Source organism: Trichoderma harzianum (genome assembly GCF_003025095.1).
Source record: "Trichoderma harzianum CBS 226.95 unplaced genomic scaffold M431scaffold_5, whole genome shotgun sequence".
NCBI classification, from domain to species: domain Eukaryota; kingdom Fungi; phylum Ascomycota; class Sordariomycetes; order Hypocreales; family Hypocreaceae; genus Trichoderma; species Trichoderma harzianum.
Window position 1 is genome coordinate 960222 of NW_020209253.1, and position 22540 is coordinate 982761.

Consider the following 22540-nt stretch of genomic DNA (forward strand, 5'->3'; position numbering starts at 1 on the left):
ACAGAGATGCAGCAACAAGATGAAAGGAAAATGATGAAAGACACTGTTTTCACCGGAAAGTGGTCTTCCCTCGCTCTCTTTTTGAACAAAGGAAATCAATAGCACTCGCAATCTGGATGTGGATCTTTTTTTTGTTTTGTTTTTGACATGACGTGCTTGGTTACTATGCGCAATCCCTACATACACAATTCCGCCCAAGATCCATCGCCCACGTCCGAAAAGAAATAGGAAGTAAACAACACAGGTAGCAACCATATTTTATCTTCTTCTAGCCCCGTGTCTCTCACACCCGCACGCGCCCCCTAGCCTTTATCCCTTTCATACATACACCCGAAGCGTGGATCGTGCCAACAGCTCGGTCAATGCCTTTTCCCCACGCCAACAGGTTTATACACAGGAGGTTCCTGGAAATGGGAATTGCAAATAAAAAAATGAAAAAAAATAACTCGCCAGGCTGAATACACAAAGCGTGTCAGTCAGATAGCCTTGCGGCACCCTGTTGCTTCGTAAAAGGGTTGTGAAGATGAGGAGCCAAGGCCGCTGCATTCCTCGCTCTCTAATCGCCAAAATTAAATTGTAAGGTTCAATCGGACACGTAAGGAGTGGACGGCGTAGGGAAGCCGGGGTATGATGTTGAAGATGGCCAAACTCATTCATTTCCCTCCGTATCAAAAAGTCTATCCCTACGCCAGAAATAAGAGAGAAAAAAGAAAAGAAGTCAAAACGCCGCTCGGCCATCTGGCCCGGGAGTCAACCAAATGGACATGAGCTACCATCCCGATAACGCCGTAAATGCCCATGATTGAAGGAGATGTTTGTAAGTTGAGTATAGGCAAATTCGCTTGTCGTTAAGTGGATATATGGCCATTTGCTCATGCGTTGGTGACCTAGAAGATGGTTAGCTAATCAGATCAAGATTCTTATAAACGAGCCACTAGCGACACAACTACATACCCTCAAGATGCGGCGAGAGTAATCCTCATTATCCGCAATACTGCCGTCACTAAGCCTGCGGTGGGCCATGATGGGGTCGAGACGGGAGTCGGTCATGGAAATGCTACCGCTGGTGGATGGCGGCTTGGAGCCGTTGATGAAGGCATTGACGGCGGCATTCCGGCGATGCTCCTCTTCGATTTCGGCATTCCGTCTCCGCCTCATAGTGAAGAAGGCAGCTCCGAGAAGACCACCTAAGACGACAACACCGACGACAGTGCCTGCAGCGATACCGGCAACGTTGGTCTTCTTCTTGTTGTCGGTCGGTGCATCTGTAGGGGTGGCTTCCGCAGACTGGCTGGCAGGGCCCGAAGGAGATGCTGCGGACGAGGACTTCTCAGAGCCAGACGATGTCGTGGAAGTAGAAGATGATGAAGAAGAGGATGTTGATGACGAGGGGGGCTCATAGTAAGGAGGGTTGATGTTGACACCGGTGTTGAAAACGGAGAAAAATCCTGGATGTCCAATTTGACCACAAGCCTCCTGGGGATAGGCTGGGCAAGGGAAAGCGCATTTGGTATCTTCGACCTGATCGCCATCGGGAGGATAGGCGAATCCGCAGAAACATTCATCGCCTTGCAGGGCGGCAACAGGGAATTTATTTGTTGAGCAATAACCGGTGCATGATCCGGATGAAACTTTCGTGCTCACGACGGCGGTGGCTTGCGTCATATTACCCTTGGAGCTCCAGCAGCCCTGTGATCGAACGGCATTTGGCACGGGCGGTTGTGATGGCAACTGGAGGTTGCCTCGAATGACATGAGTAATATCGTGAGATCCTCTCACGGCGGTTCCGGCAAGCGCCGTGTACACCTGGGCTGCGACCACGAAGGCGCCGGAAACAAGTGTTGACGATTTCATATTGATATAGCGAGCGTATGAAGGAGAAAAAAAGGCGTTTGAAGAAATCGTCGATTCGAGTGAAAACAAATGAGGCCTACAAAGTCGAGGCTGTTGCTTGAACGTTGGCTTGAAACAAGCAAAGAAAATGAACGATTAAATATCAAGCTGGCTCCGCCGGGGAGTTTTGTCAATGAACGAAGAAAAGAGACGAGACGAGCTTTTCGGCAAGAGAAACGAGTTGTTCGATGAGGCGTCGCTGTTGCCTTTGCTGGGCGATTCTGCGTACTCTAAGAAGTGAGGTTTTGGTCTAAAATTCGATGGGCCTGCTTCGGTTGCGAATAGCGGCGAGCGAGGCCTAGATTGCTGAACGAGGGACTCGACAGACGCCGGTCTGATGGAAAGTGAGCTTTTCTCAAGATGCCAGAGCAAAGGCCGACAGCATCTGATTCCTTGGACCCGATGGGCTTTGAGAAACGCTGTAGGGAATCGGTGTCGTCGGAAGAAGGAGGGACTGGAACGAGCGTCCTGAAGGCGTGACTTGTTTTGTTGAAAGGGAGAGGAGACGAGAAGGAGAAACGACAGATTTGGGGGGGCGGTCGACAGGCAGGACGGGGGGTGGATGGGCAAAGGCAACAAGAGAGCAGAGGTACGTACTATACTACCGGATCAGGGAGCTGGGATTAAGCCAGTTGGTGTGGTTAAGGGGAAATTAGTGTGCTGGCTGGTGCGGGTGTGGCCAATGAAGGAAGCTGCTGGTGCTAATGCAGGTCGCTGCACGCCGTCAGGTACCGGGTTGGGATACGAAGAGCTGCAGCGACGGCGAGGTACCGGTGCGCGTACGTGTACTTGTACATGCTCGTCACGCCGGTACTTTGCTTGGATGGATGGCACGCATGAGCTCCGTGAACTCATATATTGATATTGATCCGTGGATGCCTTTGTTCAAATGGTCACTAACAGCTTGTACTGGAGAATATCATGGCAGCAAGCTAATACTCTCCTACAGGTAGCGATATCCAGCAATGTATCCAATATTATTGCCTTCAATCCATTCATCGATATGGAGGTAAAACTACAGACTGCTGCTAAAATGTAGGGGGGAAGATCGAAAGCATGGATGACAACAACTCCAGGCGAGGTACCCGTACCTATTTCTTGCAGGTACTGCCACCGCCAGCGCAGCCGTGCACGGTACATGTCGTCTATGCGAGTACCGCTGGGTACATGCATCAAAAACAGCTGGCTGTGATGCTCGTTCCTGGACCGCCAGCCCCCTGGCTAAAAGTCTTGTGCTTGGCTGTCAACCCCTGTCCGTTTGCATCGCCCAGCCAATCCCAGCCACCATGCTGGAATGTAGCAGGCCTATTGGGCTGGCCAGCGCGTCCACACCCGCCCGCTAGGCCTCTCCCAGGCTAGGCTTGCAAGGCCCGAACCTGTCGCGGTGGCGCCCAAAGACGCAGCGCAGGTACTGCCAGAGGGAGGAAAAAAAACTTCAGGAACCGCTGCGCTACTGGCTGGGGAACAAGGGGACGCGTGGAGCTCCAGAGCGCTCGAGGTAGCGGATACGGGGGCTGTGTCTGCGCTTTGTTAATCCTCGGCGCCAAACTGTGCGCACGAGCCCTAACTGCGTCCCTGAATTGAACAAGCTATCGGTGTCGCGAATACATTCCCAAGCTCCTGCAGACAGCGTCCGAGTGGCGTTCCGTCCCATTTCCCAACTCCACCTCAATCAAAAGCTCGTCCACTCAATGCGACCCTCCATCAGACATTCCAATAATAACGATCACGGGCCCGAGCATCGCATCGCACCGCATCGTAACAGTGCCTGTACCTGTTACCAAGCTCGTCCGTCGTGCCTAAACTTTCCGGGTTTGTAGCCGCGCTCGAGTGTGATCCGGAAGACACGGCCATGACGCTGTGTCATGTCGAGACGCGAAGCAGAGCGAATGAGGAAATGGCGGCCCGTTATCGCGCACAGCCCGGCCTCTCCAACGGCCGCTTGGTCTCGACAGGGATTTGCCTGGATGCAAGGTTGATATTAAAGGCACAGAGTCGGCTGCTGATGCGTCGTCGTGCGACCAAGGCCACAAATTCGCGTTCCGCCTAGCGAAAAGGGAACTGGCAGAGTCCCGTTGGCTCCATAATAACAGGAGAGCAGTGTGTTTCATGTCGTGTATTATTTTATCCACGTCACACAAAGGCCATAATCCTCGTTGATCCCGGCGTGTGCAAGCCTGCATAACTCGGCGAGTACATGTGACAAGTGCCACTTGGTTCATCCTGCCGCAGCCACGTCGGAGTTGGCGTCGTGATGGCCGCAAAACTGAGACAGAGTGACCCTCCTTTGTGCCAACTTGCGACGACGATGTGTTCCTTGGCCGCTTCATGTCATCGTCTATCCGTGCCTGATTTGCAGAATCCCGCTGCACATCACCGTGGCGAGGCAGCGATCGAGATGTTTGTCCCGAATGATTGGAGGCCGATGCTTCATCCTTTGCTCCAGCGTCCAACACGTGTCTGTCTCCGCTAGTAGTCTGGGTATCATCAAAGAGACAATGCCCTGTTCCCTGTTTTGCGCGTTCTTTTTTTTTTTTTTTTTTTTTTTTTTTTTTTTGTCTTCCTTTTTCTTCCTTATTCTCCGGCCTCCTTACTCATCGTCTTCTCGAACGATCTGGACTTTCGCATTTGTGCCGGTAAATCCTCCTTTGCTAACAGAAAGCAGAGCTGCGGGTCCTCTATCCCCAGGTTGGCACGGCCACAAGGATCCTGTCCACGGCATTTTGCTCGATGAAGCCACAATCTCACCTCTCACCGCATTCTGGTTTGTGCCGTGCATAGGCAAGTAGAACTGATACGGAGTGTCTGTATCATACACGTACGTCTCAGATGGAGAGTGCTAAGATAGGTGGTGACACTTGTAGCTTGAATCAATGCAGCAGAAAAACCTGTTTTCTGCGCCCCATACAGCGCAAGTTTAACATGTACCTACGCGGGAACTCTCAAAGACGAACTTGAGCCATTAATAGTAGCAGATGGTTCTGAAAAAGCTGCCGGGGCTTTGTTCTCCGGCAGAATGCCTCGGGGACTTTTACGCGTGGCATCACAACTCGCGTGTTCCGAGCGCCACCCATTTGCCTCATCATCAAAGACATCAATGCTTACATGAACCATCATGTGTACAGGTAGGGCTTGCCCTTCAGCTCGGTGTCCGGGCGGCATCCTAAACCGATGACAGTTACGGGGTCGACCAGGTAGTTGGCAAGATGTGATGCCGTCCGAGGCTCGTACTAGCACAAGTAGCACTGCTTTGTAGTGCCGATGTTTCCCAGCCCATGGGAATACTCCATTTTCCGTGATAAATCCCGGGCGTTCCGTGAATTATTGACATCTGTCATCGGTGAAGGATGGAGCCTTGGCCATTGCCCGGGCAAACTCGGCAGCTCCTGGCCTGAGCCATTTTCGCATTGGCCACCTGGAGAGTCAACGTTTCTATCACGTAAATGTACAAAGGCATTCGGCGTTCTATGCACTCCGTGCGGATATGTGAAGTACATGTGTTGGATAGCTCTAAAACCACCACAACTCCTTTTCTGCGAACAGAATCCACGTACGTACTTTGCAAGATATCACCAAGACGGGTTAAACAGGGAGGTGGCTTAAAGCTCAGGGACTCTGTCATTGCCAGCAAATGGAGAGCAATTTACTACAATACGTACCCGAAGAAGTAGATGGCATTACAAGATACGCTGCCTTATATATCTGAGAGTGGCCACCCGTTTGAAGTCAATCATGATACTCTCAGAATCCATACAAATCGAGTCTTGGGACTATATAGACAACATCCCTAACTAAATATCCAATCTGGAGAAGAAACTTTATGGTGTAAGAGGGAAATGCACAGCATGGTCTACGAGGCATGAACCGAGCCGCAACTCGTCTTGGGCTAGAGCCAAGTCGTCATCGAAAGAGCCCCTTCTCATGACACTCGGTGTTGTGATTATTCTTCATCCACAACATATGTGTTGCTTCTTTGATGTTGAACTGGATGATATCACCCTCATTGCAGGATTGCGATGTCTCTCATTCTTGGTACTCTGCTGAGTGCATTACTCACGGAGGTGCCCCCAGACAACCTGAAGAGAGCGTCATGACTAAGTCGGAGGGCCCAAATTATTTGGAATATAACATATCTACTCGTACATGATGGAATCGTAATATGATAGCTAGCTCAAGCTACCATACTATCGTTTCTAGAACACGTTTCGACGACACTTGCTCTCACAGTGGTGCTGATTGGTGACGTCTTTAACATGTATATATTCTTAGGGCAACTCGTTGTTGAACAGACGATAGTAATCAAAGAAACAGCGGAAGTGGCTTAATTATATTGGGTCCTCTCATATGATACATCTATTGAAACAAGCAATGTTATAGGCTAGAATTGAGTGAGGCTTGGCTGATAGTATGCCAAGTATTGCACATATCAGGGTCAATTCGCGCTCGCTTGGACATGACTTACATACCTCTAGCCGATTAAAGTACTATGTTGATGGGATTTACTCGACGCCTGTCATATTTGACTTCACACGCGAATCAACTCGTAGTCATTCTAACATGGAGAATAGTCATTCATATGAGCACTACAATACTGGCGAGCAACCCCCAGACACATCAACAATGCGAAATCTGGTGATTCAAGCTACCGGTTAGATACTGAGCAGATGCTGCTGCATTTTAGGTATTTAAGACAAAGTACCCATGTGACAAACAAGATTCCCCAATCATTATACACGCTTGGGCCATTGCCATAAAGGAGGCCGCCAATGGTGATGAAGCCATACAGACATCAAGTAAAGCTATGGGTCTTTTTAACCTCATCTTTTCCTTCAACTCTACTTGCTAGGCCAGACTTTTGATGATGCATACTCGTACATGCACAAATGACCGGCGACATTTGCAGAAACAGAAGTGTCTTGCTTGATTCTGCCGTTACTGCATGGGTGCGGTGAGCACAGTTTTGCCACATTCGTAACCCTTGCCATATACTTGCGAGCCTTACTCATACGTCTGAAACACCAAATACGTAGCAGATGCGCTCAGGGTGATTTTCCTCTGCGCCCTTAATGCCACATATCGGATTTGAGCTATTGAGATTCACGGGTGTACATGTGCACGTAGGTACTTGAGCCAGACCTATTGTTTGGCGCCTTGGTGAGTCATTACGCAGGTACTGGATGCAAGGGACAAGAATCTGAGTACGAAATTATTTGACCGCCACAGGTAGTACCTGTACCAATAGCCAAAACTCTGTAGTAGTAGCACGAAGTTGACTTCCAATTCCGTTCAGGCACTTACTCATTCGCAGGGCTACTTTACACTTTGCAGTCGAAACTCACTACTGGGTACTGTAGATAGGGACATGTACCCGATGGAGACATCTTCTGATACAGTTTCGAAGCAAAGCCAGCGCAGGATTTCATAGCGCCGTCAAATGCCATGCCTCAAACGCCCGATAGGACCAAGTAGTAGAACATGAGAAGCAATACTGCACAAGCCTGAGACGCTGGTAAAAGGTACCTAATATCGTACTCCGTAGCATTGGCAGTAATACCTTCAATCTTGCGTTGAAGCTGGCGCGGCCTGAGGCAGCGACCACCGTTTGTTGATCTCGGTTGCCCCATCAGCCAGTTAGGCTCGGCCCTGGACAAAGTTGGGGTAAAGCCTATGTACCTCCACCAGTCTTTTAAGGTGCAAGGGAACTTCCGCGGCCGTCTGGTAGCGCCCCTTGCAGGGAGCTTGTGCGTCATCGGGTCGTCAGCACAGGCACCAATAGGCGCGGCCAGCACGCAAACGGTGGCACGAGGCCAGAAGCCCGCCCTGTTTTGATTAGCCCAAGTCCAGTGACCTCTTGATTATCGCAGCCACCAATGCTACCTTGGTACCTGGAGCACGCTGGCCAGCTGGTCCAGTACTAAGCTGCCTGCCACCCTCTTATCTAATGCCCGCTACTGCCACTACAAAGGCAGCTTCGTCATCCTTTCTCTCCTCTGGCAGCAATCAATCTTTCATCCATCCTCCATCCATCCCATCCCATCTTCCAAACCACATCATCAATCTCTGAGCGTCGCCCAATATGAAGAGCGCTTTGATTGCCGCCGCGGCGCTTGTTGGCTCCGCCCAAGCTGGCGTCCACAAGATGAAGCTGCAGAAGGTTTCCCTCGAGCAGCAGCTGGTACGACAGGCCCAACTCGCAGTGAACGAACTGGCCCAAGCACGAGCATGAGCACTGACTGACATTTCGCTTTTCATTAGGAGGGTTCAACCATCGAGTCCCAGGTCCAGCAGCTCGGCCAGAAGTACATGGGCATCCGCCCTACTAGCCGTGCCGATGTCATGTTCAATGACAAGGTGCCCAAGGTCCAGGGCGGTCACCCAGTGCCCGTCACCAACTTCATGAATGCCCAATGTAAGTCAACCTGCACACCGCGACAAAATTTCCCAAATAGAGTCTGCGTTTGCTAACTCACGTCGGTTAGACTTCTCCGAGATTACCATCGGTACTCCCCCTCAGACCTTCAAGGTGGTCCTTGACACTGGAAGCTCCAACCTTTGGGTTCCCTCCCAGTCGTGCAACAGCATTGCCTGCTTCCTGCACTCCACGTACGATTCGTCCTCTTCAAAGACGTACAAGCAGAATGGATCCGACTTTGAGATCCACTACGGATCAGGCAGCTTGACTGGCTTCATCTCCAATGATGTCGTCACCATCGGTGACCTCAAGATTGAGAAGCAGGACTTTGCCGAGGCTACCAGCGAGCCCGGTCTTGCCTTTGCTTTCGGCCGCTTCGATGGCATTCTTGGCCTTGGTTACGATACCATTTCCGTGAATGGCATCGTCCCCCCCTTCTACCAGATGGTCAAGCAGAAGCTTATTGACGAGCCCGTCTTTGCTTTCTACTTGGGAAGCAGCGACGAGGGTTCCGAGGCCGTCTTCGGTGGTGTCGATGAATCTCACTACGAGGGAAAGATTGAGTACATTCCTCTCCGCCGCAAGGCCTACTGGGAGGTGGACCTCAATGCCATTTCTTTCGGTGACCAGGAAGCTGAGCTTGAGAACACCGGTGCCATCCTCGACACTGGTACTTCTCTCAACGTTCTTCCCTCTGACCTTGCCGAGCTCCTCAATGCCCAGATCGGTGCCAAGAAGGGCTTCGGCGGTCAGTACACTGTCGACTGCTCCAAGCGTGATTCCCTTCCCGACATCAGCTTCACCCTGGCCGGTTCCAAGTACAGCCTCCCTGCTACCGACTACATCATTGAGATGCAAGGTAACTGCATTTCTTCCTTCCAGGGCATGGATTTCCCCGCCCCCGTTGGCCCTCTTGTTATTCTTGGCGATGCTTTCTTGCGCCGCTACTACTCTGTCTACGATCTCGGCAAGAACGCCGTCGGTCTTGCCAAGGCCAAATAAATCAACAGGACGTGCTGGAATAGGGTGTATCTAAGATGAGCACTGCTTGTGTGTTGGCAGAAGCCAGTTTTGGTTATTTTGGGCAGCTTTGAGTGCAGCAATACAGTATTGCTGGGAGTATGGATCAAGACTGCAACGTCATTTATGTAATATAATGGATACTATTAGCTCCAGTTTGCTGCTACGCTTTAATCCGATGCCATTAAACTCTTGCATGATGCTACTCTTTGAGTGACAAGTGAATGTTGATTTCGTATTGAAGGGTGTTGTGAGCGGCTGTGCGTATGCACGCTATTCATTGCGGGATGTCTTGTAGGGTATTGTCTTGGGAACAGCCAGACAGATCTAATGCTACCGCGTCTGTATACGTAAGAACTCCCTGCTAGGAGTAGTAGTAATCAAGATGCAAGATCCTATGCATCACTAGCACCATACTAAATAAGTAGCTTGGTTGGTACAGCAGAGTAGAGTCCGCATGGGATCCATTACCCTGCATTACTGCCGAACATTGACAACTTTGATCATCGAGACGTCAAAGACATGAGGCTGGGCTGGTGTGGTAAGGCCGGGAAACGGGAGCCATGCGGTAAACTAGAACAATCTTGGGCTAAACAGAAACCTTGTGCGAGCAGGCTAGATACTATGCGCTCTCCATGAACAGAGGACCAATGTCTGTTGAATATTTCATCCATTACCTTTTTGGTGCTTTGCCCCTACTGACGCATGCAACTTATCTAGGCGGATTTTTAGTGAGTGCCATGTATTGATGTCACCATTCATTCATCCGTTCAATAAAGAGACAATGCATGTAAGAGACTAAATAGTTCCATGCATTAGGGAGCAGTAACACCTACTAACCTATTGAGATATTGATCGCTTTATATGTATGTACACACGAGCAGCAATAAATCGGTTTCACAATGAAATCACAATGGCAGCCATCTCTCCATAGGGTAGCTCTGATTCTCTCTTTCAGCGGAGCCGCAGCGGGTCAGCGGCCATCACACAGAGGCATCACAGGAGGGGCGCGGCGCTTGCTTGGGGGGAATTCGATGAAATCACGTGCAGGCAATTTTAGACTTTTCCCTCGAGAGAGTTAGCGTGATCCTGGCCCAGGGAAGTACTTGGCGATCCAGGACACATTCTTCCTCAGCAGGCTCAACAACGGCAATCCATCGTGCAGCCGCCTAGAAATTCGCGGAAATTTGCTCACCATCGACTCCGGCTGCCTGTCGTGGCGATTTGCAGGCGCGGCGTTTGATTGCACTGCGTCTGGTGGATGCAGACGCTCTACCCGGGTCTTGATGAAAAGGTTTTGGAGTCGCACCAGCACCAGTCAGCCCTCTACAACCGCGTATCGCGACGGGGCGCGGCCAGCACCACGACGACGCACACGAGGCATCCAGCCAAAATGGCGCAGCCCACGCCCGACGATGCGAATGGCGTCTCGCTTCCCGACAGCCCTGCCAGCGGGCAGCTTGTTGCGTCGGGCAAGCGAAAGCGCGACAATGGCGACGACACCGGCGACGGCATGGATGTCGACGTAGACAAGGTTCTTGACGACGGCCAGGACGACAACCAGAGCGACCCGACGCCGGAGCCGCACGAGGACAAGGCCAAAAACAGGGAGCTTGTCAAGGCCTTCTTTGAGGCTCTGCGAAGGTACGGATTGCACCCATTACTCACCACTGCCTGCAAACAGCCACCCAATTTTCAAGTCAAAGTCATCCAAGGCTGACCATCGGCATCAGTTTCGACATCAGCCCCTCCATCCTCGACCGCCCGCTACCGGCGCCAGAGCCGGCTTCTCAAGATGAACCCCAGGCAAAGCGCCAGAAATCGGTCGAGCCGCCCATCAAACAGACCATTGCCGACAAGGTGACGGCAGACGCTTACGCCTCCCTCGATGCCATCGCAGCGGACATCTCCTCTGCCGTTCAATCATCGTTGTCTGAAATGGACTCCTCCTCCTCGAACCCTGGTGCGAGAGCTATGACTATCAAGAGGGCGGCGCAGATCAACGAATTTTGGGAGAGAGCCTCGGACCTCGTCCGCCGCGAAAAAGCATATCCGAAAACGCGACAGGAGCCTACAAATGGAGAGGCTGAATCGCATACTGCCTCGGAAAAGAGCGAAATGGTTTTATCGCTTGTCGGCTATGCGCCTCAAGAAAGGCGCTTGTTTTCTAGCTTACCGCTGTCTAAAGATGTCGATTTGTCCGACGTTAACCTCCCGCCGGGCGTGTCCATCACCCGAGTTGTTCCCTCCAATCCTCAGGACCGGACGCAAACTCTCGGCGAGCTGTTTGCTCCGCCGCGTCCTCTCCCGCCTCTTCAGCCGCCAAAGCAACCGAAAACACAGGCCAAGGGAAATCGGTTGGATTTCTATCATCCCCACTTGACCGACAGCTCCCGGTATCGGGGCAATTCATACTTTAACACAAAACTGTCTACCGGATACTATCTGGACTACAGCCAGGCGACGCCTTCGTGGCAGACAAAGACGAAGCAGCATGAACGTGCGCAAAGCCTTGCCGGTCGAAAACCCTCACTTTCCGAGCTAGAAATGTCGGAGATGGAAACTCTTTTCCGAGGGGCCTTTTCCACATTTGCACCGTGCAAGGATGATGCCGCTGCAGTAGTGCCGTCCAGCGTTGCCGGCCGGATTTGGTGGCAGCGCAGCGGCAAGCAGAGCTTCCAGAGAATGATTGAGGTAGAATATTATGGTGACCTTCAAGAGGCAGAACCCGTCGATGAAACCCAATCAATGGAGGTGGACGAATCAGCGGTGCAAGACGCAATTGACAACTGGGATGAGACAGTCATTGATCCCTCCTTAGAGGACATCATGGGATCCAAGCACGACGAGCAGGACAAGGAGGCCGACGAAATCCTTGAAGAAGTCAGCGATTTGATTGAGACTCTGGCCTCTTACCAACGCATCCGCAACCTAACACTGCCCAACTCACAAAACCGCCAGTCCAGCGACCCTGTCAATGGGGACATGCTGGCCAATGCCGGGCCTCAGCCTTCGGAAGAAGAACATGCTACTTACTACATGCTCAAGGCTCAATTGGCACTTATCATCAAGACGCTTCCACCCTACGCAGTGGCCAAGCTTAACGGCGACCAGCTAGACGATCTCCTCATCAGCACCAAGATCATGGTTCACACCGACCAATACAAGGGCACGATGGATGAAGACGAGGCGAGCGCGCAAGCCCGACTCAAAGCGCAACAGCAGGCTGCCCAAGCAGCACAAGCCAACGTCAGACCTCCACAGCAACGTACGCCCAGTATCTCCGCCGTTCCGTATCCCAACCAGTATGCGGCGGCGGCGGCGGCGAACCAGTATGTCACGCCGAATCGGGCTGCACCCCCTCCACCCCCTCAGTATTACCGCCCTACACCAGCCCCCAACTACCAGCAGCCTCGCAACCTGGGGCCGCCAGCTCCTCACCAGCAAAGGCCACAGCCGAACCAGTATACTCGTACCAATGGCTATCCTAATCAATATGCCACCCAGCTTGCCAAAGCCCAAACCCCATACGGCCATCAAAGCTTGCCGCAACAGTATGCGACCCAGCAGAGACCAAATTATGGACAGATGCCACAGCAAGGCACCCCGAATGCTAGATACACCTTCCAGCCAAACTACCAGCATCAGCCAGCCTCGCCAGTGCCCCCAAACTACGGCGCATACACTAATAGTCCGGGTGCGATCCCAGCCAGGACCATGTCCCCTCAGGTGGGAAACCGGCAAACATTCAGCCCATCGCCTGTCGTGCCGCAGAACCAGGGATATTCGGCTCCAGCCCCAACCATGGCCAGCCAGATGAACAGGTTTCCAAGCGGCTCGAGCCAGACCGGGACCCACACCCAGAGTCCCGGCTTGACTGGATACCATACCGTCATCCCTGAGGCTCAGCAACAGCGGATACTGGACCAGGCCAAGGCTCGTGTGGCAGCCCAGGAAAGATCAGCCATGTTCACTGACAGGCTGTCGCAAGGTGGCGTCCCCTCGGGCCTCGCAGGCATGGGAGTCGATGCTAGTCGGCTCGCGGCCATCCGGGCGACCGTGGCTAACCAGAACAAACCACAGACGCCCCCGCCTCCAAAGTCTGGGGTGAACGGTAACTCAGGAACGGGACATGTGCCTTACAAGGTGACTCCTGTGCCTGTGCCCGTCATCCCTACTTTGCAGCGCAAACCGACTTCATAATTTAGGTAAAAAAGTCATGAAATGAAACGTCTCGGATATGGAAGGGGCAATTACGCTTTGTGACTGGCAACACCTTTGGCGTTGTTGAACGGCGTTAAGAGGGCTAGGGTTCGTATAAAGGAGTTTTCGGCAAAAGAACTTGAAGAGAATGATGGCACGCTTTCGAAGACGATAATGCAAAGGCACCTTGGGGGAATGTGGGGTGTTGATATGGGAGAAATGGCTTGACTTATTTTAATACCTTTTTTATCCTCCTTTTTTTATTCTTTTTTCTACGGGAAGTGATGAGATGACGGCGGTGGGGGAGACAAAGAGGCAGCCTATGAGGAATGATGCCGTTTATGAGGCTGGATGAACCTTGAAAAAACGTCATGTAGACTTGGGCACTTATGATATGAGACTTGAGTGCAAGGTCATGCATGGTTGCGCATAGCTCCATGAAGCCCATCTAACTAATACTAGTCAGAGGGGACGGAGGGCTTCTAGACATGTTCTATCATTGATCATTATTCTCTCTCTCTCCTTCGCTTTTATGGGACTGCACGACACGAGAGAAAAGGGCAGGGGATTAGGAAGAGAGGAATTTTGCTCCGCTGGAGACGGGAGGCAAACGCACCACTACAACAACAAAAAGCGGCCAGGGAAGGATATGGATTTGTTTTTTCTTCTTTCTTAACTGTAGTGTATGAAATATTGTTGGACAAATATTGGGGTTCAATAGACACCAGAAAGGAGGGATTTTTTTTTTTTTGCTTCACAAGCAGAATATCATGTTTTAGTGGGCCTGGGACGAATTTTACTTTTTACTTTAACTTTTTCTTTTTCTTGCGAGGCTGTATAGTAACGATGGAAGAGAATTTTGTTTTAAAAATAATGAGCTGTGTTTCGCATTAAAGGACGTTGTGTGGATATGGCAAAAATGTGGTGGCGTGAGATGAATTTTGTCTATAACAGAGTTGAGGGGGGTATCGTTTCGTAATCCATGTCGTTTTTTCTATCCCAGATGATCTTTTTCCTTCTGATCAACAATTTTAAGTGTCGTAAAATAATGATGTGCGAGATTCGCATATACAAAAAGAGGTGGTACTAATACAAGCTAAAAGGGAGAGGGAAGAAAAAAAGGGGCGGGGAGGCAGTGAGAAAAAAAAAGGGGGGGGGGGAGGAGGAGAGAGAAGTCATCTACGGGTGTATCAAGTATTACTCGAAATTTGAAGAGAGAGATGCGATTATATCTCAGTGCCCAGCTCCCTGGCTAAAGCCCTCTCCTTATACTCAATGACAATCCTCCTCAGCTCGAAGACGACCTCGACGGCAATGAGGACAATGATGATCCACTCTAGCCGGGTGCCATGCTGCTCGCTAGACATCTCGCGTAAGACCGTGGCAATCTCCTGAGCGTAGTCCATCTTCTGGTTGAGAGCACGGATGCGCACGTTGACGTCGAGAGCGCGGCCAACCTGGTCGTAGTAGCCCTCGAGCCCCAGCTCCGACTTGCTGTCCCAGAAGATATCGGGCAGGTTATCCGTGAGCTCCGAGTAGTGGTTGAGCTTGGCGCGGAGGCTGAGCAGCTCGCCAGTCTTTTGCAGGATGAACTTGCGGCTGAGCGGGACGCCGGTCCCCTGGGAGAGGAGGGCCGGGATGTTCCTGGTGCTCTCAAAGTACGAGGTGAGGGCAGACTCGAGGACGGCCAGCTTTGTGCTGCGAGCGAGGCCCGACGAAAAGGCAATCTTGGCGAGCGTCGTGTCGAGAAAGTCGCCGTCCTTGTGCTCCTTGCGGGTCCCCAACACGACGACGTCGCCCTTGAGCGTGCTCGTCTCCCGGCCGTTGTCAGTGGTGAACTCGAGGTCCTCGACTTCGCGCAGCGATTCAGCGTGGGGCTCTTCGGCGGCTCGCAGGATCTGCTTCGTCACGACGTCGGGGGGCAGCGACCACGTTACAATGGTGCCCGAGGGGAAGACAAAGATGTCGCCGCCATTGACGCCTCGCGCATGGACAACCTCTGCGGCATCGAAACGAGTGCCGTCGGGATCAATAGCGAAGCCATGCGACGAGAGAATCTCCAGCACCATGGGCATGTTGAAGGCCTCGGCGATGCATGTCGCGCTGACCATGTTGGACGGATCGGCTTCTGCGGCGTCGATGCCGGGGCTGCCCTGACTGCCCCGCTTCGGCTGCTGGGCGATGATGGCGACTCGGCGCAGCGAATTTTTGGTCGGCGTGGCCCTTGTGGGCTTCCGTTTGGCTACCGGAGAGGCATTGGCAGGGCCGGGCTTGTCCTGATCGTGGCCCTGGCCTTGGTACGGGTAGGGCTTCGCATCGTCACTACTGGGCTGCGAGGAGAGGTATGGATTCGACGTGAAAAAGTTGCGCTTCCGGGGCAAGCTGGCGGGCGTGGTGAGGTGGAACGACCGGCGAGGGCGTGGTGCAGGGACGAGGCTGTGAATCTGGCGGGCAGCGACATTGACGCTGATTCGCAGCGGAGAAGTCCTCATGGCGGAGGTGGTTTGCTCGCCATGGAAGAGAAGAAAAAAGCGAGCGAGTCGAAGGGCCCTTGCTTTTGGGATTGCCGTTGGTTAATGACGCCGGAGTGCAGGGATCAGTCAAGACGGAAGATGCTGGCGCTGGGCCTGCAGGTTCTAGATGTGGAATGTCGAAGATCTGTTATCGCCATGTGACAAGTCACATGCATCTACATTCTGCAGTACAGGCTGCCCGTTGCTGGGCTGGCGCCTGGGCTGCTCTCTGCGACTTACCTGCGCTAGCCCGCTTCGGGACACCGCCTTGACGCCGGCAAAGTCTCCACGCGCCAGCTCACCCGTCGCTAGCATTTATACCGCCACGCCGTAAAGGCAGTGGTAATTACAAGTTACGTTGCCAACCCCATTCAGCCAGGGATTCTCCTTCAACCTCCTCCCCTTTTTATATAATTTCCACCTTGCTCGCCGGGCGTCTGGAACTTTTCCTCTCCTCTTCCTCTTCCCTTCAGACCATATTCTATATCCCGTATCCCATACTCCAGCTTCGCCCCCGTAACCCCTCACAGAACCATCCCCCACCATGGCGCCCGTAGAACTCAGCGAGAAATACGACAACTATGACTACCCCATTGAGGCTGCCGAGCCTCTGGAGGGTCATTCCGGAAACCTCACTCCCGAGCAGCAGGCTAAGGTCCACCAGCTGCGCCTGATGCTCGAGGCTGAGGGCCTCACCGAGCGCCTGGACACGCTGACTCTGGTATGGAACCTCCTCTCCCCTTAAGCTGGGCTGCGGCATTGAGCCGGGCTCGGCTATGGCAGAAGGATAAACAGGGCAAGGCTGACCTGCCACGATGTATAGCTGCGATTCCTCCGAGCGCGAAAGTTCGATGTTGAGCTCGCCAAGCAGATGTGAGTCCCCCCTGACGCATCGCCCGACGCCGCTGGTGTCTAATTCTGACCGCCATCAGGTTCATCGAGACGGAGAAGTGGCGTAAGGAGACCAAGCTCGACGAGATCCTCCCCACCTGGGACTACCCTGAGAAGCCTGAGATTTCCAAGTACTACAAGCAGTTCTACCACAAGATTGACAATGTGAGATGACGAAAGGAACCGCAGGGCTCCCCTTTTGCGCAGAAGCTAATCTGGCTTTACTAGGATGGCCGTCCCGTTTACATCGAGACCCTCGGCGGCATTGACCTGAATGCCATGTACAAGATCTCGACCGCCGACCGCATGCTCACCAATCTTGCTGTCGAATACGAGCGCGTGGCTGACCCCCGTCTGCCCGCCTGCTCCCGCAAGGCCGGCCACCTCCTCGAGACCTGCTGCACCATCATGGACCTCAAGGGCGTCACCCTGACCAAGGTTCCCCAGGTGTACTCCTATGTCCGCCAGGCCTCTGTCATCTCCCAGAACTACTACCCCGAGCGTCTGGGCAAGCTGTTCCTCATCAACGCTCCCTGGGGTTTCTCTACCGTGTGGGGCGTTGTCAAGGGCTGGCTGGACCCCGTCACCGTCAAGAAGATCAACATCCTCGGCAGCAGCTACCAGAGCGAGCTGTTGAAGCACATCCCCGCCGAGAACATCCCCAAGGAGTTTGGCGGCACCTGCACCTGCGAGGGTGGCTGCGAGAACAGCGATGCTGGCCCATGGCACGACCCTCAGTGGGCCAAGCCTGCTAAGTGGGAGGTGAAGGCTGAGGAAGCCCCTGCTGCGGCTTAGATGGGGTAGTGCGTTTTAATGTTTTTTGTTGGTCTTTGTTTTTTTAATACGCTTGTATTGGGTGTGCTTGGGAGAAGCATTACATTACTCTGAGAAGCTCAGATGGCTCGTTTTGTGTCTTTTCTCGCAAGAATAGGTTGTTGGAGCAGAAGGCATCTGACGGAAGAAAAATTATTACAATGGGCTAAAGAGGGAAGATGGGTCTTAGACGGGAGAAGGGAGAGGGATACATAAAGGAGGGAGCAGGGACAGCTACCAGGTAGCACTTTGAATTATTCAACAGAATTTCGTATACTTGTAAGATGTGTTTGATGTTGACTACGCTGCCTCGAAAGAAGAAGCTCGCCGTGCTGCAATTTTCCTCCATTTGATGAAGATCACATGCCATTTCGTTGAATGGTACCGAACAAGGCAGCTCGTTCTCGTCCCCCCCCTGATTGAAATCAATAGAGCATTTCAATAAATTCTAGATCCCGCCCCATTTCTACAATATTATCTGCTTACGCGGTGTAATTTCCTTCATCTCGAATTAATAAAGGGGAAGAAAAGAAAGAAAAGGCATCCTTAAAATCAATTTCAAAGATCCAAAATGGATAAAACATGAAAAATAGGAAATGCAATGAGGAACATGAAGCAAGAAAAGCTCATCGTCTAAGCCAACAGCTGCTTTCGCAAAAGTCATTCGAACATCGTCGTTTATGCCCTTGACGCCTGAACGCATACCCCCCGGCAGAAATCCCACTTGGTTTAGTTGGGTGCTAATACTGTACTCGTAGCCAAAAAAGAAAAATGTCGTAAAAAATGCCCGAATCAAATACCAGGACGGAGGCACATGGGACGTGGCGGTGGGCAGGAAAGCAGCCCAGCAGCGCCGCACGCCCGCCTGTAGATCTCGTACAGAGCCTGTTTTTTGTCGTTTCTGATGCATCATCACCGCCCCTTGGTGACGACGTACTCGCCTGCGACCCTCGCCCGCTCCATCTTGGCCACGACGGCCGGCATGTCCCTCTTGAGCCGGTTCAGCCCCTGAACGGCGCTCTTGAAGCCGGCCTCGACGCCCTCCTGGCGCTGCAGCTGGGCCACCCCCAGCGAGCCGGCCTCGCGCTGCGCCGCGGCAGCGTCCCTGGCCACCCGGTCGTGGAGGTCGTCGTCGTCCTGCCGCATGGCCGCGCGGACGCGCTCGGCGTGGTCGGCGGCGACTTTGGCGGGCACGGAGCGCTTGAGCGCCGCCACGTCCTCGAGCAGCTTCTCCTCCTGCGTGATGAGGTCGGCGACCTGGCGGCGCTTGCGCGTGTCGAAGGGCTCGTAGACGGTGTCTGGCGTCGACGCGGAGCCTCTGAGGACGTCGGGCGATACGGGGAGGCCGTTGATGATGAGGTTGGGCGCGGCTAGCGAGAAGGTTTTGTTGATGTACTGGGCGTTGGTCGCAGTGTTAGCAACTCTTCTTTTGTCTTGTCCTTCTTCTTTTTTTCTACTCTATCCTGCGTTTTTTGATTCTTCTGTGTCATCTCTACCTTCCCCTAGAGTAATTCATTACCTCGTTTACGAGCAACTCGATCTGGATGCGCAGCTCATCCTCCTCGGCGCCCTCGACCGGCGGAAACGCTTCGTTGAGGTGCTCTACCGCCGCATTGCGGACGTTGGTGATGAGGTAGGCGAGGTCCTCGGGGCTCTGGAGCTCGATCTTGCGCTGGACCTGCGAAACGACCGACTCGGAATCCATGTGCCGAGAAATATGCTATGCGGCTCGTTTCTTTTTTTTGTTTCTTTCTTTTTTTCCCGTAGTTGCTTGTGTTGTGTTATGCGTCCATTGGGAGTAGCATCTGCCCGAGTCGTCTTGCCTGTCCTCACAGCAAGATTTTGTAATGCTTGTAGGAAGGGGAATAGAACAGTAGATGGATTCGTAGATAGGCGAAAGAGGTTCAATAAGGCGGCGTTTATGGTGGCGCAAACGCGTGTGTTGTTGTCGCGTTGGTGGGATGGATTGAGATCGAGAAAGCGATAATCTTATCTCGAGAGCTGCCACCAAAAAAGAAACCGCCTAAGGTGACTGGAAGCTAGCCGGTACGTACCCCGAATGTCTCGGTGAAGAGTGGGGGGCTTCACCTTGAATAAGTGCCGAGGCTTATTGAGGCTGTTAGTTGATGCCGTTTGTTGCTGCGCATTCTCGCAACTCATCGGATTGATGCAAGATTAAGAGAGTATCGCAACAAGGGCCTCTATTCTTGCATAAATATAGAAACGGGAATGTTAGATCGGGTGCAAACGTGTACATGTATGGATAAGTACTACCGCTACCAACATCAACTAAATTGTCTCAAGATCTTTGGATGACACCAAGTAGACAACCAGCCTAGAGACAAAAGATGCCAGGATCAGTGTTTCATGTACCGTGATAGGTAGATAGTACTGCGTACTAGATGGGTGCAAACAGAAACCACCAGTAGCACACGCATCAGCCCTGGGACTAAGGCAGCCATCAAGGTTATCGGCTCAAAGACCCTTGCATTTGCACCAACACTCCTACAGTAGAAGCATGGGCACCACCTCATGGTACTCACACAGGATATAGGTAAATAAGTTAGCACTCTGTTGAACCTGCTGCGGTACGGGGTATCAAGAGCAAGCAGGTATAACGCTCAAATCTGCTCTCCTACTATCTACACATCTTCCCTCGAAATCCAACCGAAAAGGGCATCTTGTACATGGAAATGAACTGAACAATAAAATAATTCTCCCCTCATCCACAAAACTGACTCAAGTCCAATCTTCATCCCCATGCGGCTTTTACTCGCGTCGTTGCACATGACATTTCCAATGCCAATCCGCAAAAGTGTCTCAGTCATGTGGGCTTATGCTCTCCAGCTCTATGTGGATTCCATTTTCAAACACCAAATTTTGCACTGTTGAAAAAAAAGGGTTTCAATCCATCCACTGTAAAGCATCTCCCAGCCTCGTTCGTGCTATAACAATTTCTTATCTTTAAATCTTGCCATCAAGAAGTAACACAAGCCGACCTCCGCCGTTTCCAGACCCGAATTCGGAGCATGAGCGAAGCTTCCGATCCCCTTAATGCCTCTGAGTCAAGTACTGGGTACTTTGACCGTCACAGGGTGCAATTCTGTGGGGTAATGGACCTCACCAGTTTCACCCACTGGCAAAGTACCTTCAGCAGCACTCAGTGCTGGGCGGTACCAAGTGGAGGGGCTTTAGTGGTCCCCCGGCGGCATGCGGGGCAGCCCGACGCTTAAACTGCTGGGCTTCGGTGACATCCATAGTTTGTATACTAAACAAAAAGACAGCGGACGACTTGATTCTGCATCTACACAAAAGCATAGGCGCTTTTAGATAAGGACAAAGTTTTACCAGGACATAACCTTTTCATATAGGTCTCGAGTTGGAATTATAACATCAAACGCCATCACAAAAGTAACTTGAGTCGACGTGGTCATACCCTATCTGTATGCACGTTGCAGCCTAGCACAAGCCGTGCAAAATACATGAGTAGAAATTATACCTATCTAGCTACCTAACCTATTTCCATGACGAAACAAAGTGCAAAACACCCCTGGTGCCTCCCCAACTTCCAATCCAGCCGAGGGGCCCAAAACCAATAATCCGTAAATACCGTATTGACATACCGGAACCAGTATCAATGCCGCAGCATACTCCTCCAAATGCGATCGTAAACGCCAAGCGGCCCGGGGGCACTGCCCTCCAAAGAATAGTAATACCAGGCTGTTCACCTTCCACGACACGCCACTTCCTGCCTGGAATGTACACTGAATACGAGAAAACAAAAACAGGCCAACCGATAACAAGTCCCAAAACCTCCAGACGCCGTCGGGTACAGACCGACACTGGTGAATACAAAGTCAAGAAAACATCTCGTGAGAATAAAGATAAAAAGAGGGGGATATCTAGATGATTCAGTGTCCCAGAGGAAGAGAGAAAATCGGGTATGGTGCGTGATGATAAAAGGGCAAGACGATATGCTCAGTGCGGAAGCATATTCTCAATCTCCTCGTCCGTGAGGTGGATCTCGTGTACGGGGTCTCGCCTGTTCTCTAGAGGAACGTAGTCGCAGTCGATGTACGAGGGGAGGAAGATTTCTACAAAGGACATGCCAAGTTAGTCACTCGTTTACTTGGCCCGTCGTCCGCTCAAGCCGTTTGGTGTTGGGGAGCATACCAGGGTTCCACATGAAGCCTTGGGCCGACGACAGGTAGGTGATCTAGTAATGACTCAGCGTCAGCACATCTACACTAGAAAAGGGCGGCAAGGGAACCTACGAGTCGGGGAGGGCCATCAGGCGACCCAATGTTGATAACGGTGGACTCTTGCTTGGAGAGAGCCGGGCCTGTGCAACGTGGTCAGCAAACGGGTGCAACACAAAGACGGACGACACGGCGTATTAGGCTATGCCGACTAGCAAGCTCTTTTGGCCGACTATGGTATGCACTGCTGGAGCACAAGAATGAGGGTGAGAGGCAGGCGTACTCAAAAGACTTGGACGGCGGCTGTCGAGCGCTACGGCCTTTGCCTTGCCCTTTTCCTTACTGCTGGGAGAGGCGGGTGGTGACGAGGGCGACGGCGAGCTGGAGTAGGAACTGTCGGACGAGCTGCCGACCGGTTCGGCTGAGAGGCTGTATCTCGGAGCCATGGACGATGGTGCTGCCGGGATCTTGATTGACGAAGACATGCTTGGCCGAGGACGAGGGTGGCGAGGGCAGCTGGGCCAAGTCTGGGTGAATGTTGAATGCCGCAGAGGAGGGGAGTCGGAAGAATGAAACGAAGTCGAGTGCACCGGAAT

General features: G+C 52.3%; 9 protein-coding genes across 9 annotated transcripts; 4 read left to right on the forward strand and 5 right to left on the reverse strand.

Annotated features, from left to right (window-relative positions):
* Window positions 1-872: 872 nt before the first annotated feature.
* Window positions 873-1854, reverse strand: M431DRAFT_494050 (hypothetical protein; the record flags this gene model as incomplete). Its single annotated transcript, XM_024917195.1, has 2 exons — window positions 873-887; window positions 955-1854. The coding sequence occupies 2 exons, from the start codon at window positions 1852-1854 to the stop codon at window positions 873-875; spliced, it is 915 nt and encodes a 304-aa protein (XP_024775288.1).
* A 399-nt stretch (window positions 1855-2253) lies between these two features.
* Window positions 2254-2925, forward strand: M431DRAFT_494051 (hypothetical protein; the record flags this gene model as incomplete). The annotated part of the gene is made up of 5 exons (XM_024917196.1): window positions 2254-2314; window positions 2368-2486; window positions 2582-2678; window positions 2843-2860; window positions 2915-2925. 5 exons carry the CDS (start codon window positions 2254-2256, stop codon window positions 2923-2925), a joined length of 306 nt encoding a protein of 101 aa, XP_024775289.1.
* Window positions 2926-3472: 547 nt separating this feature from the next.
* On the reverse strand, window positions 3473-4406 carry M431DRAFT_404951 (hypothetical protein). The gene has a single exon (XM_024914897.1). It carries the CDS (start codon window positions 4221-4223, stop codon window positions 3693-3695), a length of 531 nt encoding a protein of 176 aa, XP_024775290.1. The 5' UTR covers window positions 4224-4406; the 3' UTR covers window positions 3473-3692.
* A 3338-nt stretch (window positions 4407-7744) lies between these two features.
* On the forward strand, window positions 7745-9508 carry M431DRAFT_507284 (hypothetical protein). The gene is made up of 3 exons (XM_024918944.1): window positions 7745-8068; window positions 8149-8302; window positions 8373-9508. The coding sequence occupies exons 1-3, from the start codon at window positions 7970-7972 to the stop codon at window positions 9305-9307; spliced, it is 1188 nt and encodes a 395-aa protein (XP_024775291.1). The 5' UTR covers window positions 7745-7969; the 3' UTR covers window positions 9308-9508.
* Window positions 9509-10718: 1210 nt separating this feature from the next.
* On the forward strand, window positions 10719-13528 carry M431DRAFT_84164 (hypothetical protein; the record flags this gene model as incomplete). Its single annotated transcript, XM_024923404.1, has 2 exons — window positions 10719-10969; window positions 11059-13528. 2 exons carry the CDS (start codon window positions 10719-10721, stop codon window positions 13526-13528), a joined length of 2721 nt encoding a protein of 906 aa, XP_024775292.1.
* Window positions 13529-14668: 1140 nt separating this feature from the next.
* Window positions 14669-16163, reverse strand: M431DRAFT_507286 (hypothetical protein). Its single transcript, XM_024918945.1, has one exon. The coding sequence runs from the start codon at window positions 16018-16020 to the stop codon at window positions 14755-14757; it is 1266 nt and encodes a 421-aa protein (XP_024775293.1). The 5' UTR covers window positions 16021-16163; the 3' UTR covers window positions 14669-14754.
* A 240-nt stretch (window positions 16164-16403) lies between these two features.
* On the forward strand, window positions 16404-17977 carry M431DRAFT_113708 (hypothetical protein). The gene is made up of 4 exons (XM_024911882.1): window positions 16404-16762; window positions 16865-16914; window positions 16974-17097; window positions 17161-17977. The coding sequence occupies exons 1-4, from the start codon at window positions 16586-16588 to the stop codon at window positions 17725-17727; spliced, it is 918 nt and encodes a 305-aa protein (XP_024775294.1). The 5' UTR covers window positions 16404-16585; the 3' UTR covers window positions 17728-17977.
* A 680-nt stretch (window positions 17978-18657) lies between these two features.
* M431DRAFT_494058 (hypothetical protein) lies at window positions 18658-19450 on the reverse strand (the record flags this gene model as incomplete). Its single annotated transcript, XM_024917197.1, has 2 exons — window positions 18658-19140; window positions 19265-19450. 2 exons carry the CDS (start codon window positions 19448-19450, stop codon window positions 18658-18660), a joined length of 669 nt encoding a protein of 222 aa, XP_024775295.1.
* Window positions 19451-21723: 2273 nt separating this feature from the next.
* M431DRAFT_4595 (hypothetical protein) lies at window positions 21724-22390 on the reverse strand (the record flags this gene model as incomplete). Its single annotated transcript, XM_024915344.1, has 4 exons — window positions 21724-21839; window positions 21919-21961; window positions 22020-22087; window positions 22228-22390. The coding sequence occupies 4 exons, from the start codon at window positions 22388-22390 to the stop codon at window positions 21724-21726; spliced, it is 390 nt and encodes a 129-aa protein (XP_024775296.1).
* Between the last annotated feature and the right edge of the window lie 150 nt (window positions 22391-22540).